The 16,080-nt window shown below is 66.2% G+C and overlaps 1 protein-coding gene across 1 annotated transcript; it reads right to left on the bottom strand.

Moving 5' to 3' along the window:
• Positions 1 to 1,984: 1,984 nt before the first annotated feature.
• KCNK3 (potassium two pore domain channel subfamily K member 3) lies at positions 1,985 to 14,444 on the bottom strand. The gene is made up of 2 exons (XM_064508194.1): positions 14,046 to 14,444; positions 1,985 to 3,178 (listed from the first exon to the last, which is right to left on the bottom strand). The coding sequence occupies exons 1-2, from the start codon at positions 14,326 to 14,328 to the stop codon at positions 2,268 to 2,270; spliced, it is 1,194 nt and encodes a 397-aa protein (XP_064364264.1). The 5' UTR covers positions 14,329 to 14,444; the 3' UTR covers positions 1,985 to 2,267.
• Between the last annotated feature and the right edge of the window lie 1,636 nt (positions 14,445 to 16,080).

Raw genomic sequence — 16,080 nt, 5'->3', positions numbered from 1 at the left:
TGGCAGCTCGGCGGATGCTCCTCTTGCAGGAGCTGCTCCCTATGGATGTGCTCTTGGATCCCGGTGGCCGTGGGCTGTGTTCCCGCGGGCTGCACCGGGAAAGGAGGCTCTGCTGCCCTTCTCCATCCCGATCCCGCGGGAGGGACCACCCCGGGGCACTTGGCTCCCTGCTCTTTCTGGCGCTGCAAAATAAGAGGAGCCCCAGGCTGCAGCCCGAGCTCTGCCCCGTGGTGGTCCTTCGCTGGGGACAAAGCGGGGACGATCCCAAGGAGACGCTCCTGCTCCTTGCATCCCGCAGCTGCGCTCCCTTGGGAAGCCCTCGTCCTGCACTCATCCCGCCCACCCTCGCCGGGGAGAGGAGGCCCCTAGTTTGGGCTGGGGATGGAAAGTGGCACCGCTGTCCGTGGGACACGGGGTATCCTGGGGAGGGTGGGAGCAGGGGAGGGTTATATCCTCCTGGCACAGGCACCTCCCCACCCCAGCAGTGCGGGGACACGGTGGGGCGCAGGCTCCAAAGGGATGCAACAGATATCCAAAGGATATATATCCAAAGGTTGCAACAGATGACTGAGGAGGAATGGGTGGGAAAAGTCCCTTCATGCTCCATGTTGTCTCCCAAAAAAGCCTTCTCTGCTGCCCTCCCCGCGGGTGACGGCTGCAGCCCGGGCGCTGCCCTGGAGCGTGATGGAGAGGGACGCAAATACCGAGTTCATGTGCACAAACCGCGGAAACGGGGATCGCTTTGCATTCCCAGCCCTGCTCCGCAGGACGTCAGGAGCCTTTCGGGGGCACCAGCCGGCTCCAGCTCCTCCGCCGGTGCTCCGGGGGATGCTTTAGGGCTTCCTGCTGCCTCTACTGGGGAAGGTACGGAAATGCCTGGGTTTGGCCTTCTAAAAAGGGTTAAAAAAAAAAAAAAAGTTTAAAAGAAAAATACCGGGGCTGCCGCCCGCCTCGGCAGCCAAGCGGGAGCTGCGGCCGGCCCGGCCCGAGCCACCGGCAGCGTTTACGGCTGGCTACGTGACTCGCAGCTTGTTTTCTCAGCCCCAGTGGCAGGATCATGTGCCCAGCAATAGAAAAAGCTCCGTCTAAGCCCCTCTTAGCCTGATTTGCCTGCTGATGCGTGCACGGCTCCTCGGCAGCATCCCTGGCCCCTCGGGAGCCGGGAGCTGTCCTGCTTCGCCTCCGTGCCCCGGGGCTGTGCCGGGAGCAGGGGGGATGAGTGGATGGGGAGGTGGGAGCTGTGCCCAGGAGCAAGGGCAGGCAAAAGGCGAGGAGGAGGAGGAGGAGAATCCCCTGATCCGATGCCCTCCGGGAGGTTTCCGTGCCGTGCTCACCTGGCCGTGGCATCGCTCCCGGCCGGAGCGATGCCGGGAATCGTGCAGCGAGCAGCATCTCCCTGGGCGCGGAAACCACGCTGGCCGTTGCAGCCGGTCTCGCTGCCCGGCTCCTCTGCTGCCTCCGCCGGCGTGTCCGGAGCTGGAGCCGAGGCGAGGGGAAGGGGCCGCGGGTGCTGCCCCCGCGATGTGCACGGAGCTGCACGTCCTCCTCTCCCCGTAAGCGGCTGCAGGGAAGGTGGGAACGCACACGTGGGCATCCCGCGACACAAATACGTGGGTCAGCAGCAGCACGCACACGCTGCACTGTGCACGACCGGCATGCCCTTGCTCTGCAAAGCCGCCGGTGCACACGCACACGCTTGCACACGCTTGCACACGCTTGCACACACACACACACACCCCATTTACAGCGATGCCGTCACACCCTCCTGCACAGTCCCTTATCCCAGCTGGCTCCTGGCCACGGAGGAGGCTGCGGCCGCAGCCGGGATGGGGCTCACGGGGCCGGGCAGGGTCGCGCCGGGTGCAACGCAGCGAGGTGCAGCTGCGCGAGATGCAGGCGCAGCCCCGACGCACTTGTCCCCCACCCCGGGGCTGCCCCATCTCCTCCCCTCGGCTCTCCGTCGGGTTAAAATGCTCTCCAGGTCTTCGGTTCAAGTTTCACATTTTGAGGAGTGGTTTGCGAAATAAAATAAAATAAAATAAAATAATGACATGAAATAAAAGAGACCAGCAGCCCCCTCTTCCCACTCCGGAAAGGACCAGCAAAGCCTCAGCGAGGCGACGGCGTTGCAGTACGTGGACATCCCGTGCCCTGGCAGGGATGCCCAGGTCCCCCCGCCGGCTTTGCCGGTCGTAGGACAGTTTCCTCCCGCCGCGACCTCCCCTTGGCCGAGGGGGCACGTGGGGAAGGAGAGGGGTCGTGGGTGGCTACACGGAGCTGCGGCGCTTCATGAGTCCCTGGAAGGCCGAGAGGCTGTGGAGGCCCGTGGAGACGGAGCTGATGGCCGAGCGCTGGGCGTTGCAGAAGCATCTGTTGGAGGGCGTCTCCGGGTAGCGGCCGGGCGAGGAGCGGCTCTGCTCCACGCACGTGTCCGAGGTGGACAGGTCCCTGGGGATGATCATGGGGATGGAGTACTGCAGCTTCTCCCGGCTCTTGTACCACAGGCACGAGCACATGGATTGGAAGTGGAGCACCTCCGCGTAGACGTTGCGAAACCCGCCGCCCCCGCCGCCCACCACCCCGCCGCCGCCCCCGCCGCCCCCCACGGCTGCCGCGGCGGACGAGGCGGTGTCCGCGGCGTTGACGCTGCTGGCCTGCCCGTTGCGGCTGAGCAGAGCCCGGTGCTCGGCATCCCGCTTCTCGTCCTCGGCGTTCATGGTCATGAAGCGCAGCACCACCAGGTTGAGGAAGGCCCCGATGACCGTCAGCCCCGTGAGGATGTAGACGAAGCTGAAGGCCACGTACTGGGGCTTGTTCTGGAGGGCCTCGTCCTTCTGCAGGGCCACGTAGTCCCCGAAGCCGATGGTGGTGAGGGTGATGAAGCAGTAGTAGTAGGCGTGGAAGAAACTCCAGTGCTCGTAGTAGGAGAACGCGGCTGCCCCGATGCACAGGGTGCTGATGCAAGAGAAGAACCCAATGGTGACCATGTTGGCCATGGAGACCTCGGCCCGTCTCATGCCAAGGCACTTCTTGATGCGGTGCAGGAGGTATTTGACGAAGGTGTTGATCCGCTCGCCCAGGCTCTGGAACATGACGAGGGTGAGGGGGATCCCCAGCAGCGCGTACACCATGCAGAAGACCTTCCCGCCGTCCGTGCTGGGGGCCGCATGGCCGTACCCTGCGGAGCAAAGGCAGAGCGAGTTGGCTTGGTCGTTGCACACGCAACACGACACGCTTCCCTTTTCCTGCTGCTCGAGGGCAGCTGGCCACGGCCGTATCCCAGGGTGGCATCGTCCTGGAGCAAGCTCCTGGGAGGGACAGCGAGCTGCCCAGCTCTGTAAGGGCAACACTGGAAGCTTTCCTGGAGGAAGCATCCCCTTTTCCTGGAGCATCCCCTTTTCCTGGAGCATCCCCCTTTCCTGGAAGCATCCACTGACCTCTGAGCACTTTCTGCAGGATGGTATTTGCCATCTTTAGGCCCTCCTGCAGACTCGGGGGCCTGTCCTCACGCTTCCCTCGCGAATCGCTTCCCTGATCTGAGCTCCCCAGCGGTCAAGCCCAGCTGCTGACCCATGCTGCCCTCGCCCCTGCCACGCAACGAAGGATTGCAGATGTTTTTCCAGACTAAGAGGATAACGGGACCTCAGAATAAAAAGAACGGGGAGGGGGGAGAGAAGACAGAGACAAAAATGGAAAACCCTCATCTTGCAAAGAGAGGAGCCGGGGGGGCTGAAGATGCCCCTGCTGTGGTCCCTGGGCTGGCTGGGGGCAACGGGTCGTTGCTTCTCCACCACCAGCCATCAAGAGCAGGTGGAGGGAGCGTGCACCAGAGACCTGGCCCCGGGGCCCATCTGGATTTCAATTAATCTCCTTCCTGCGCAAAACACACGCAAAGAGGACTTATTCTTTCTTTGCACTGCCAGATTATTTGCCTCGGATGGATGCTGGGGGGTTGAAGCGGAGAAAGGGCAGCTGAGATTGCGGAAATCTGCTGCTGCCTCCCCAGCTGGGTGCTTTGGGGTCCGGACAGCCCCCATCCATGCCCTGGTGACGGTCCTGGCCCCTCTCTGGCTCCAGCACCTTCCATGTGCTGCACCAGGTCCCAGAGCCAGGGCGGGTGGCAGGACTCTCCCTCTGGATCCCATCCCTGTCTCCGTCTTGGCATGACCTGGAGGACCATGAGAGTGTTTTTGGGGGTGGGATTGGATGGAGACCCAAGTGTCGCAGGGTTTGTCCAGCTTTCTGCTGATGTACATGAAGAGGAGGGAAAAAAAATAGTGGTTTTGTTTAACCCACGTCACAACGCTCAGCTCAGAGAGACCAGTTTCACTCGGAAGGAGAGCAGAAGTGTCGAAGGGTTGTTGGCCAAAGCCTCCTGGTGAGGTGACATCTGGCTTTAGCAGAGGACAGCAGGGCAGGGGGGCTCCTTTCTGCTCAAGGCCAGGTGAGCCCACACCTCCCAGCTGCCAGGAGAGATAACCAGCAGGTTGGATGGTCCTTCAGGTCCCGCTCCAGCCCTCGTCCCAGCTCGGGGAGTGAACCCAGGTGTGTGGTGCTCCCCGAAGGTGCCCTCACCCCCGGGGCAGCTGCCGTTCCCCTCTGCCTTTTCCTTCTCCTTCCCTGCCTCTCTGGCTCTCAGCAGCTTTTTACCCCTCCCCGCCAGGCCGTCCTCCCTCCGCGGGAACATCGCTCCGTCCTGGCTCTGTTTAATCCTTGCTCCGCGGAGGCAGGGAGCATTTCTCACTGTCATCCGCGCTGGCAGCCTCCGAGAGGCCAAGGATTAAGCAGTGCCGGAGCGAGGCGAAAGGAAGAGTTGTCTGATCTCCGTCCAAACCGCCTCCGAGGAGCTGGCACCACCTTTCCCACCCGTCGGAGCCGCCGGGCTCCGGTGCCGCTTGCGCTGGGCTCTGCAGAGAGCGTGGCTGCACCTCCAAAATCTCAGGGTGCAGCCCCAAACGCCTCCGTCCTCCCAGTCCTCTGCCCCCGGCTAAAAGAGTGGGGCTGGTGAGGGGGTTTCTCCGGGTTTCTCCGATGGGATGCCAAGGCCCAGTGCTGGTGCATGCATGGATCCCAAATCCTGGCTCCGAGGTGGCTGCCAGCACCCCTTTTCCCAAGGACACCCCATCAGCGGGCTTTTCCCGGAGCTGGGGTGCTTCCGCGCCGTGCCGGCTCCCGGAGCAGGGTGGACGGTGCATTGCAAAGCCGGGTGGCATCCCGCTCCCCCGGGATGGTGCTGCGGCTTGGCTCCATCCCGGCTCTGCGAACCTGCTCCAGGGATCCGGCACGTCGAGGATGGGATTTCAGCATCCAAGCTCCGGGCTCTTGCCGCCTGTACGTGCACCATCGGTCTGTCAGCCGCCCCCCGCCAACAGCGTTAGCCTGTCCCGCCTGATTGCAATCCCACGTGAGGATGCGGTGAAGGTTGCACAGATCCGAAATTCCCCTGAGCCCCTCCTGCACCTGCGCTTCAACCGGCAGCGATCGCTGCTGCAAACGCGCAGCGGCAGCGCGGGCTCCTTCGCCCCCCGCTCGCAGCCTGCCCGATCCCTGGGGACCTGCGCGAACTTCTGGGAAGTTCCTGGGAATGTGACAAAGTCTCCGCCACTGCCAAGCGCAACAGCGGCTTTGCTTTCCCCGCAGCCCCACCAAATAAATATGCCTGATTTATCGCCGTGTCTCACCTCGTCCCCGGCCCGCTCCGGGCTCGCGGCTCCCTTGGCCGGCCCGGCCTCCCCGGGGAGGCACCCGGGCTCCCTGCAAGAGCCTCTCGCGCTTTCCTTGCCCCAGCACCCTTGACCCCCGCGGTTCTCTGCTCGCTGCCTCCTTCCCACGCTGGGCTCCCTTCCCGGCATTCCCCCGGCCGGCCGGGACCGGCTCCATCGCCCTTTTCCTTGGCCGCCCTTGCAAAATGCGCTCAGCATCCCTGCTCCGCTCCGTCACCTCCCGCCCTCCGCCGGCACTGCCGGAGCTGGGGGTATCCGGGGGTCTCCGAGCGCCCGATGCACCTCGGAGCGACGTGGCACCGAGCGGAGGTGCCGCAGGGCGGCTCTTCCCAAGAGACCCGACGCGGTCAGAGTTTCCGACGGCGTCCCCGCGGGAATACGTGGCATGTCCCCAAGGAACGCGGCCGGCTCGTGTCCTTTTTAGGACCCGCGGAGGAACCGGGGTGGATCCGCCTGTTATTCCCGGGGAGCAGGTGCACGCCGCAGCTGGCTCCCGGCCTGCGATAAATCCCCGGCTGTCGGGGACGATGGATGGCCGGGATTAGCGGGGCAGCTGTCCGCGCGGCGAGGAGGGGCCTGCCGGGCTGTTGTCAGCGAGGGCTCGGAGGGCGTCGCTTCCCGGGGGTGGGAGGGGGGTGGAAACGTCTCCGAGGTGAAAAGCCGGACAGGGAAAAGGGCTGGGAAGGCAGAGAGTGTTGCAAGGCTGGGCCTTGGGGCGCAGGGAGGCAGGGCAGGGTGTGGGGAGGCAGGGAAGAAAGGAGGCAAGGATGCAGGGCAGGGTGTGGGGATGCAGGGATACAGGGATGCAGGGAGACAGGGATACAGGGATGCAGGGCGGGGTTTGGGGATGCAGGGATACAGGGATGCAGGGAGGCAGGGCAGGGTGTGGGGATGCAGGGATACAGGGCAGGGTTTGGGGATGCAGGGATACAGGGATGCAGGGAGACAGGGCAGGGTGTGGGGATACAGGGATGCAGGGCGGGGTTTGGGGATGCAGGGAGACAGGGCAGGGTGTGGGGATGCAGGGATGCAGGGCAGGGTTTGGGGATGCAGGGATGCAGGGATGCAGGACAGGGTGGGGGGAGGCAGGGATGCAGGGCAGGGTGTGAGGATGCAGGGATACAGGGATGCAGGGATACAAGGCAGGGTTTGGGGATGGAGGGATGCAGGGACACAGGCATGCGGGGATGCAGGGCAGGGTGTGGGGTTGTAGGGATATGGGGATACAGGGAGACAGGGCAGGGTGTGGGGATGTAGGGATATGGGGATACAGGGAGACAGGGCAGGGTTTGGGGATGCAGGGAAATGGGGATACAGGGATGCAGGGCAGGGTTTGAGGATGCAGGGATGCAGGGACCCAGGCATGCAGGGACGCAGAGCGAGGTTTGGGGATGCAAGGAGGCAGAGCAGAGCATGGAAAATCCCAGAGGACAGCAATGCTGGGAGATGGGGCAGGAAACAAGCTCCCGGCCACATTAAAGCGCTGCAGGACAGGCAGGCACCGAGTGCGAGCGAGGGCAGACAGCCTGTGAGCCGGGGCTGCTGGCTGGGACACATCCGAGCAGCCTGGGGCAGGGGGGCCACGAGATCGTCTGAGAGGTACCAAGGTCTCACGTCCTTGAGATTATCCGAGCAGACAGCTCCCTCCAGGCAGTGCCGGAAGGGAGAGGGGATTTGGGGTCCCCCTGAAGACGGAGGAGGTTTAAAGGCAGCTTGTTTCCCCAAGTGTGCCCCGCATCAGTGGCACGAGTTCAGCCAAGCTACAAGTCGCGCTGGCAGTGCCAAGCTCTCTCCATTGACTGCGGCCAAGAGCAACACGGGCTGCATCTAGACCCGTGAATCAACCAGCGTCAGGCCTCAGCACGGGGACCTCGGCCGTCCCCCAGGGCTGGCAGGGAGGGTCCAGCCCGGAGCAGGGGGGTTGTACGGGTTGGGGGGAGTGCAGTGCATGGTCCGTGCGTTGTGCACGCCGCGGCTGCGTGTCCATGTCACCCTGGCACGGGGTGGCAGTGCCCCTCGGCGAGCGGGCTGCGCCTATCCGGGAAATGCCCCATCTCTGCAGGCTGAGCAAACACGGCGGCAGATAGCGGCTGGGAAAGGTGGCATGTGGCACCGGCACCGGCGCCGCCAGCCCCCCCTGAGCAAACACGGCCCCGGCAGCCGAGCACAAAGGGATGCACATCTGTCACCGCGCGGCACGCTGCCGGGGTCCGTCCCCCAGACGGGGCACTTTCCCCGGCTGTGCAGCAGGCACGTCCCATCTATTCACCCATGTAGTCCTCCACAGGGGTCTGTCTCCATCCATCCACCTGCCCATCCGTCCAACCTCACACACAGCTATCCGTCCATCTGTCTAAGCAGGCATCCATTTATCTATCCAGCCAGCCGGACATCCATCCTCGCACACAATCATCCGTCCATGCATCCATCCGTGCATGCATCCACCTACGCATCCATCCATGCATCCATGCGTGCATCCATCTATGCATCCACCCGTGCATCCATCCATGCGTGCATCCATCTATGCATCCACCCGTGCATCCATCCACGCGTGCATCCATCCATGCATCCACCCGTGCATCCATCTATGCATCCACCCTGCATCCATCCACGCGTGCATCCATCCATGCATCCACCCGTGCATCCATCTATGCATCCACCCTGCATCCATCCACGTGTGCATCCATCCATGCATCCACCCGTGCATCCATCTATGCATCCACCCGTGCATCCATCCACGCGTGCATCCATCCATGCATCCACCCTGCATCCATCCATGCATCCATCCTGCATCCATCCATGCATCCTCCCATGCGTCCATGCCGGGAGGGACAGGAGGACGCATTGCAACCGTCCCTGGATTGCTGCTCCTCTCAGCACGTCCTGCGGAGACACCAGCTCCCCTGGCCCCCAGCGTCACCGTGACCCCCTTCTCCCACCCCAGGTTTGTCCCACCTGAGCGCCACGGGGACTCGGAGCCACCCGTGTCCCGCGGGACGTGCCAGGGAGGGAGGATGGAGGAGGGAGACCTCGAACTCCCTCTTGCACGCAGGAGGGGGGTTCAGGGGAGAGGGGGGCAGCACGGAGGGGCTGGGGGGGCAGCAGCTCTGCCCCGGGGTGGGAGACCACCTCCGTCAGCCGCTGCCACCGGAGCTGCCCCCCCGCCGCGGCGGGGCCCAGCCTTTCCCTAGCGGGGGGCCGAGCGCGCGCCAGGGCCGATGGTGTCATGGAAAATCCGCTCGCCGGCCAAGGGCCCTGTTTGCGCCGACGAGGGAGACCGGCGATTTCGCGCTCCGCCCTGGGACGCCGCCAGGCCCCGTCTCCCTCCCGGCTCCTTCCAGCTCGGCCGCCTCCGGCCCGTCCCCTCCTCCTGCCCGGGGCCTCTTCGCCTGGCGGGTGGGAGCCGCTGGCCCCCCAACCGGCGGGGGCAGGAGGGGATGGATGGGGGCTTCATCCATCCCCTAAATCCAGGTGGAAGCTGATGCACCGTGTCAATGCACCACCCCGGGGTGCATCACCCACCCGCAAACCTGGGTGCTGGGATGCTGCCGGGGCGGTTATTTGCACGCATGTTTGCTCAGCCTCGCTCTGCAAGCTAATCACCCCCTAATTAAGCAGGCGAGAGGCGGGGGGAGCGCTAAGGAGCGCAAACCGGGGGGTGCATGGTCGGGAAGCCCCCGCCCCAGCCCGGCCAGGCGGCACGGCCTTGCCGGCACTCATCCTGCATTGCTGCCCCGGTGCACGGCCGTGCCGTGCTTCCCGGCTCCGGGAGCATCCCGGGAGAGCCGGGCTCCGATGCCGCGGGTGACGGCGGGAGCGTTGCGCTCAGGGACAAGCCGTGGCGGCCACTCCGTGCCGTCGGGATGAGCCACCTCCGGCCCGGAGAGGTCTGGATCGAGAGCTCCCATTGCTCCCTGCACCAGCGCAGGGGAAAGGGGCCTCCGGGGGGGATAAATTCAGGGGTATTGCTCCAAATGCTTCCTACCAGTGCGACATCTTTCCCCATGAAAAACTGTCCCGAAAAGCCCCTGGGGGCCCTGGCCAGCATCAGCCAAGCTCCGCAGGGGCCGGGAGACCTCCACGATGTCCCTGCAAATCTCACAGCAAGGCGGACACTGGCTGGTGGCTGCAGCCGCTTTGGGGGGCTCAGCCCTTTAGTAGACATCAGAGAATCTCTGCATCCCCTCGGTAGCGGCACGGCGCCCACGACGCATCCCCAGCCCCACAGCCGCTCTTTTCCCTCCCTCTCTGGCAGGCCAGGATTTATCCGAGGTGGCGACGCCGGCCATAAATCCTCCCCGCCGCAGCCGCTGCGGCCCGGCTGCCGGGCGCTAAATGCCGAGAGGCGGCTCGTAAATCACGGCGCAGGCAGAGCGGGGCCGGGGGGGACGCGAGCCCCGCTTGCCCGGCCCCGGGCGATAAATCCCCCTTGCCGCCGAGCACCTCCGCCCCAGCACGTGTTGTTTATGCCTGGCTCGGAGTCGGGCTTGCGCTGGAGTTTAATGAGGCATCAGCTGGGAGAGGCCAGGCTGGGAGGGGGCAGGGAAGACAGTTATTAATTGCTGTTATCTCTCCGGGATGGAAATTTTATAGCCTGGGTGGCCGGGGAGGAGGGAGAAGGGTGAGAGCGGGAGCAGGGCTGGAGCAAGGATCGCCTGGCGGAAATGCTGCCGGGGCGCTGCCCCAGAGCTCGTAGCACGTGGAAAAGGTTGGAAACCCGCTCTCGGCCTTGGGATACGGCCTGCACGCTGCTCTGCTCCCGGGGTATGTACCCTCTTGATGGCAGCTCCCCATCCTGCCAGACCTCTTCTCACTCATTCCCTGCTAAAAGGAACAGTGGCAGAGGTGCTGCTGGTGAATATGCCCTCACTAGGTTTCAGAGTGAACATCCTAGATTAATCCCAGGATGCCACAGGCAAAGCTGACAGAGAGTGGCTTTATGTCTAACTGGAGAGGGAAGGAAAGCTGTCCTGCTCTCCTCCATCCCTCCAAACCCTGTGGTGCCGGAGTCTCCACACCGCTGGCATTCCCAGCTGGTGCCGGGCCGGGCAGAGCCCACGGCCCCTCTGGCCGGCGACGCGCTGCTGGGGCCGGAGCACAGCCCTTCTCCCAGGGAGGCCCCAAAAACCCGGGCCCCCTCCCTGCCCACTGATTTTCCCCAAATTTGCAGGCGCTTGGTGCCCTCGAGGCTTCTCCTCTGTTGGGACTGGCCAAACTCAGCCAGAGGGTTTGGGAGTGACTGGGGGGGACCGAGACCCCCAAACCAGGACCTCTCAGAGCCCCTTTCCCGAGGGGCATCCCGGGACTCCAGCAGCAGGGATCTGAGTGACCGGACTGTGATGACAAGCTGCAGGGGTGGCATGAGCAGCCCTGCCGTAGTGAACCTCTGCTGCTCCAGCCCTGAGAAAAACTGTTGCAGTTTTTCCCTCCAGCACGTTAACTCTGAAACCTACCAAAGGCATGTTTATGGGTCTGCACCCATTGCCACCACCGATTGGTCGTGGCAGGCACAGCTAGTGCAATGAGACATCCCAGAGCCTCTCCGGCGAGCGGAGGGGCGCCGGGGCAGGGAGTGCCTTGCGGAGCGCAGGGCTCCGAGAGACCTTTGGAGCGGCACTGGGAGCCTCAGCCTGCGTCGCCCGCTGGCTCTTTTCCCGGGAAAAATAAATAAAAATAAAAAAAAGAAAAAGAAAAACAGAATGGAAGAAAAACTTTCTGAACGGGACCCGCTGACCTCCGTGCTTTCCCTCCATCCCGCTTTAAAGCCGGCCTCGGGATGCAGCGCCCGGCCTTGAGCAGCGGGACCGCGAAATGCCGTTTCGCGGAAATAACGGGATTTTCTTTCCCCTCTTCCCTGCCGGGAGCTGGGGACTGGCGATGATTTTGCTTTCCTCGCTGTTACGACCTGGCCTGCTTCAGAAACCACCTTCCTAAGGGAGCTACCGTCTTCCTTAGGGATTAGGAGATTTTTGGATAAAAGCAACGCTAAGCGCTGGCTGGGGTCGGCTGTGCACTGGGGGTCCTGGAGCGGCGGCAGCAGACGGACTCCGAGTCCCCAAATCCTCCCGAGCCTCCCCCCCACCCTGAGCTGGGTGACCTGCGATGCTTTTGGGGGGGTCGCCCCCGGGGGAGCCCCCTCTTCCCTCCCCCGGGAAGGGCCGGGAGCGGTTTGCCATGTCCCCAGGGGACCTTCCTCCACCGCCTGCGGAAAACGTGTGCGGAACGGGGAAGGGACACCGGGGGGGGGAAATGTCCCCGGCCCCCGCGCGGTGCCACTCTCACCAGCCTGGGGTCCCCACTGCAGGGATGGGCGCTGGCCTTGGGGGGGCCAAGCGTGCCCCCCCCGATCCCCTGTCGCACCGTAGCCGGCGGGCTCGTCCCGCTCCCTGTTTCGCCTCTGCGTCCCCCCGCCGCTGGGACCCCCCCGAGCACCCTCGGCCCCGCCAGGCGCTCTGCACCGCACGCCCCCCCCCCCCAAAACCATCCCCGAGGGCTGGGAAAGGGGGTCCCGGCCCCAGACAACCGTCCGAACCCCCCCGGACCCGCCGTCCCGGAGCCGCTTTCACCCTGGGGGCTGTAACGTGGGGATTTGGGGTGGGGGGGAATCGGGCGAGACCCCCCAGGACAGGGAGGACCGTGGGGGGGGGGGAGCCCCACGGCCGTGGGGATGGAGCGGGGGGCGTCTGAGTGGGGGGCACCAAAGACGGGGGGGGAAACTGGTGAGGAGCCCGGGGCTGCGGGGACAGGAGCTGACCGGGGGACGGGGCTGGCGGGGACACCAGAGACCCTGGTGAGCGTCCCCGAGGACGGGGGAGCCGCGCCAGCGGGGATCCTCGATGCCTCGGGGATGGGCGCGGCGGGGACAGTCCGCGCAGGAGATCCCGGCGGCGGGGGGAGCCGGCCGGGCGAGTAGCCCCGATGCCATGGGGATGGGCGGAGGTCCAGACCGGGGTTCCCGGTGGCGGGGGAGCCGGCCGGGCGAGTAGCCCCGATGCCACGGGGATGGGAGCTTTGGGGAGTGTCGGGGCAGGGGCTCCGGGGACAGCGGAGCCGGTGCCGCGGGGCTGGGAGCTGCGGGGACGGTCGGAGCGGGGATTTTCTGGGGACAGCGCAGCCGAGCCGGCAAGTAGCCCCGATACCGCAGAGCTGGGGACTTTCCGGAGGGTCGAGCTGAGGGTTTCCCGGGGGACAGCGGAGCCGGGGCCGAGGGACTGGGAGCTCTGGGGACGGCTGGGCTGGGAGCTCGGGGGACACCGGGGCCGCTGCCACAGGACTGGGAGCTTCGGTGCTGCGGGACTGGGAGCTCGGGGGCCACCGGAGCCGGTGCCGCGCGACTGGGAGCTCCGGTGCTGCGGGACTGGGAGCTCGGGGGACGGTGGAGCCCGTGCCACGGGGCTGGGAGCTGCGGGGACGGCTGGGGCTGGGGACTCCGGGGAACACCGGAGCCGGTGCCGAGGGACTGGGAGCTGTGGAGACGGTCGGGGCTGGGAGCTCGGGGGACACCGGGGCCGCTGCCACAGGACTGGGAGCTCCGGGGGACACCGGAGCCGGTGCCGCGGGACTGGGAGCTGTGGAGACGGCTGGGCTGGGGCTCGGGGGACACCGGAGCTGGTGCCGAGGGACTGGGAGCTCCGGTGCTGCGGGACTGGGAGCTCGGGGAACAGTGGAGCCGGTGCCACAGGACTGGGAGCTCCGGTGCCGCGGGACTGGGAGCTCGAGGGACACCGGAGCCGGTGCCGCGGGACTGGGAGCTCCGGTGCGGCGGGACTGGGAGCTCGGGGGCCACCGGAGCCGGGGCCGCGGGACTGGGAGCTGTGGAGACGGTCGGGAATGGGAGCTCCGGGGACGGCCGGGGCTGGGAGCTCGGGGGACACCGGAGCCGGTGCCACAGGACTGGGAGCTCCGGTGCTGCGGGACTGGAAGCTCGGGGAACAGTGGAGCCGGTGCTGCGGGACTGGGAGCTCGGGGGCCACCGGAGCCGGTGCCAGGGGATTGGGAGCTCTGGGGACAGTCGGGGCTGGGAGCTCGGGGGACAGCGGAGCCGGTGCCACGGGGCTGGGAGCTCCGGGGACGGCTGGGGCTGGGGACTCCGGGGAACACCGGGGCCGCTGCCACAGGACTGGGAGCTCCGGTGCTGCGGGACTGGGAGCTCGGGGGACACCGGAGCCGGTGCCGCGGGACTGGGAGCTGTGGAGACGGTCGGGACTGGGAGCTCGGTGGCCACCGGAGCCGGTAGCACGGGGCCGGGAGCTCCGGGGCCGGCCGGGCTGGGAGCTCGGGGAGGGGCGGGGGGTGCGCGGCGCGGCGGCGGGCGCCCGGTACCTATGGTGGTGATGACGGTGATGGCGAAGTAGAAGGAGCCGGCGAATTTCCACTGCACGCCGGCCTTGTGCGGCTTGAGCTTGAGCACGACCCACTCGAGCTCGCGGTAGCTCTCGGCGCTGAGGTTGTACTTGCTCTTGAGCTCCAGGCGCTTCGCCTCCAGCCGCCGCCGCTCCGCCGTCTCCTCCTCGGACTCGAGCGCGTCGAAGACGGCGGCGCCCACCAGCAGGTAGGTGAAGGTGCACATGATGAGCGCCAGCGTCCGCACGTTCTGCCGCTTCATGCTGCGCGGCCGGCGGCGGCGGATGGCGGCGGTGGCGGGGCCGCGGCGGCGCGCCCAGTCTGGGGCATGGCGGCGGCGGAGGGATAGCGGCGGCGGCGGCGGCCGAGGGGGTAGCGGCGGCGGCGGTGGCGGCGGCGGCGGCGGCGGTGGTGGCGGCGGCGGGGCGGCGGCGGCGGCGGGGCGGGGGCGGCGGGCGGGGGCGGAGCTGTCCTTCAGCACCACCGCCGCTGCCGCCCCGCCCCGCCCGCCTCCGCCCCGCCCCGCGCCGGACTGAGCCGAACCGAACCCAACCGAGCCGAGACGAACCGAGCCGAGCTGAGCCGAGCAAAACCGAAATGAGCCGAACCTAGCTGAGCCGAACCGAACTGAGCCGAACCGAACCGAACCGAGCCGAACCGAACCGAGCCGAACCGAACTGAGCCGAACCGAAATGAGCCGAACCGAGCTGAGCCGAACCGAACTTAGCCGAACCGAACCGAGCCGAACCGAACCGAGCCGAGCCGAACCGAACCGAGCCGAGCCGAACTGAACCGAGCCGAGCCGAGCCGAGCCGAGCCGAGCCGAAACGCCCGGCACCGACTGCCGCCGCCGGCACTGGCACCGGCCGCCACACCAGCACCGGCACCGGCACCGGCACCCACACCAGCACTTGCACCAGCACCAGCACCTACACCAGCACCTGCACCAGCACCAGCACTGGCCATCGCACCCGCACCCACACTGGCACCAGCACCAGCACCAGCACCGGCACCAGCACCTGCACTGGCACTAGCACCAGCACCAGCACCCACACCCGCATTGGCACAAGCACCAGCACTAGCACCAGCCACCACGCCGGCACCTGCACCAACACCAGCACTGGTACTGGCACGGGCACCGGTCACTGCACCGGCACCAACACCAGCACCCACACCTGCACCCGCACTGGCATCAGCCACCACACTGGCACCAGCACTGGACACCGCACACGCTGGTACCGGCACCTGCATCGGCCACCGCACTGGCACCAGCACCAGCAACAGCACCCACACCTGCACCCATGCCTGCGCTAGCACCAGCACCGGCACTCACACCTGCACCAGCACCCACACCTGCACCCGCACTGGCATCAGCCACCACACTGGCACCAGCACTGGACACCGCACACGCTGGTACCGGCACCTGCATCGGCCACCGCACTGGCACCAGCACCAGCAACAGCACCCACACCTGCACCCATGCCTGCGCTAGCACCAGCACCGGCACTCACACCTGCACCAGCACCCACACCTGCACCAGCACCGGCACCCACACCTCCACCCACATTGGCCACAACACTGACACTGGCACCAACACCTGCACCCACACCTACACTGGCACCAGCACCTGCACCTGCACCTGCACCAGCACCCACATCTGCACTGTCACCTGCACCAGCGCTGGACACTGCACACAGCAGCACCAGCACCCACATCCGCACCAGCACCAGCCACCACGCCGGCACCCGCACGCACCAGCACCTGCACCCTGCGCTGGCACAGGGCCACGCAGACACCCCGATGGGCACACGGCCACAGACCCTGCCCTGCCGGACACACGGCCGCGTGGACACGCAGACGCACGCCCTGCACCAACGCGAGTGCTGTGGGGACAGTTACGCACCCCGCACGGATGGGCAGATGCACAGACGCAGCTCACACGGACACAGGCAGGCACAGGCAGACAGATACAGACAGACCCCACATAGCAACACACACACACACACACACACGC

Source organism: Dromaius novaehollandiae, chromosome 3 (assembly GCF_036370855.1).
Source record: "Dromaius novaehollandiae isolate bDroNov1 chromosome 3, bDroNov1.hap1, whole genome shotgun sequence".
In the NCBI taxonomy this organism is placed as follows: domain Eukaryota; kingdom Metazoa; phylum Chordata; class Aves; order Casuariiformes; family Dromaiidae; genus Dromaius; species Dromaius novaehollandiae.
This window is presented reverse-complemented; position numbering and strand designations above follow the sequence as displayed.

Bases quoted from the DNA above. Each gene is read 5' to 3' on its own strand.
- KCNK3 (XM_064508194.1), bottom strand. From the start codon at position 14,328: ATGAAGCGGCAGAACGTGCGGACGCTGGCGCTCATCATGTGCACCTTC. The intron at 3,179-14,045 runs GTACCGGGCGCC...TTTGCTCCGCAG, and splicing joins CACCGTCATCACCACCATAG to GGTACGGCCATGCGGCCCCC.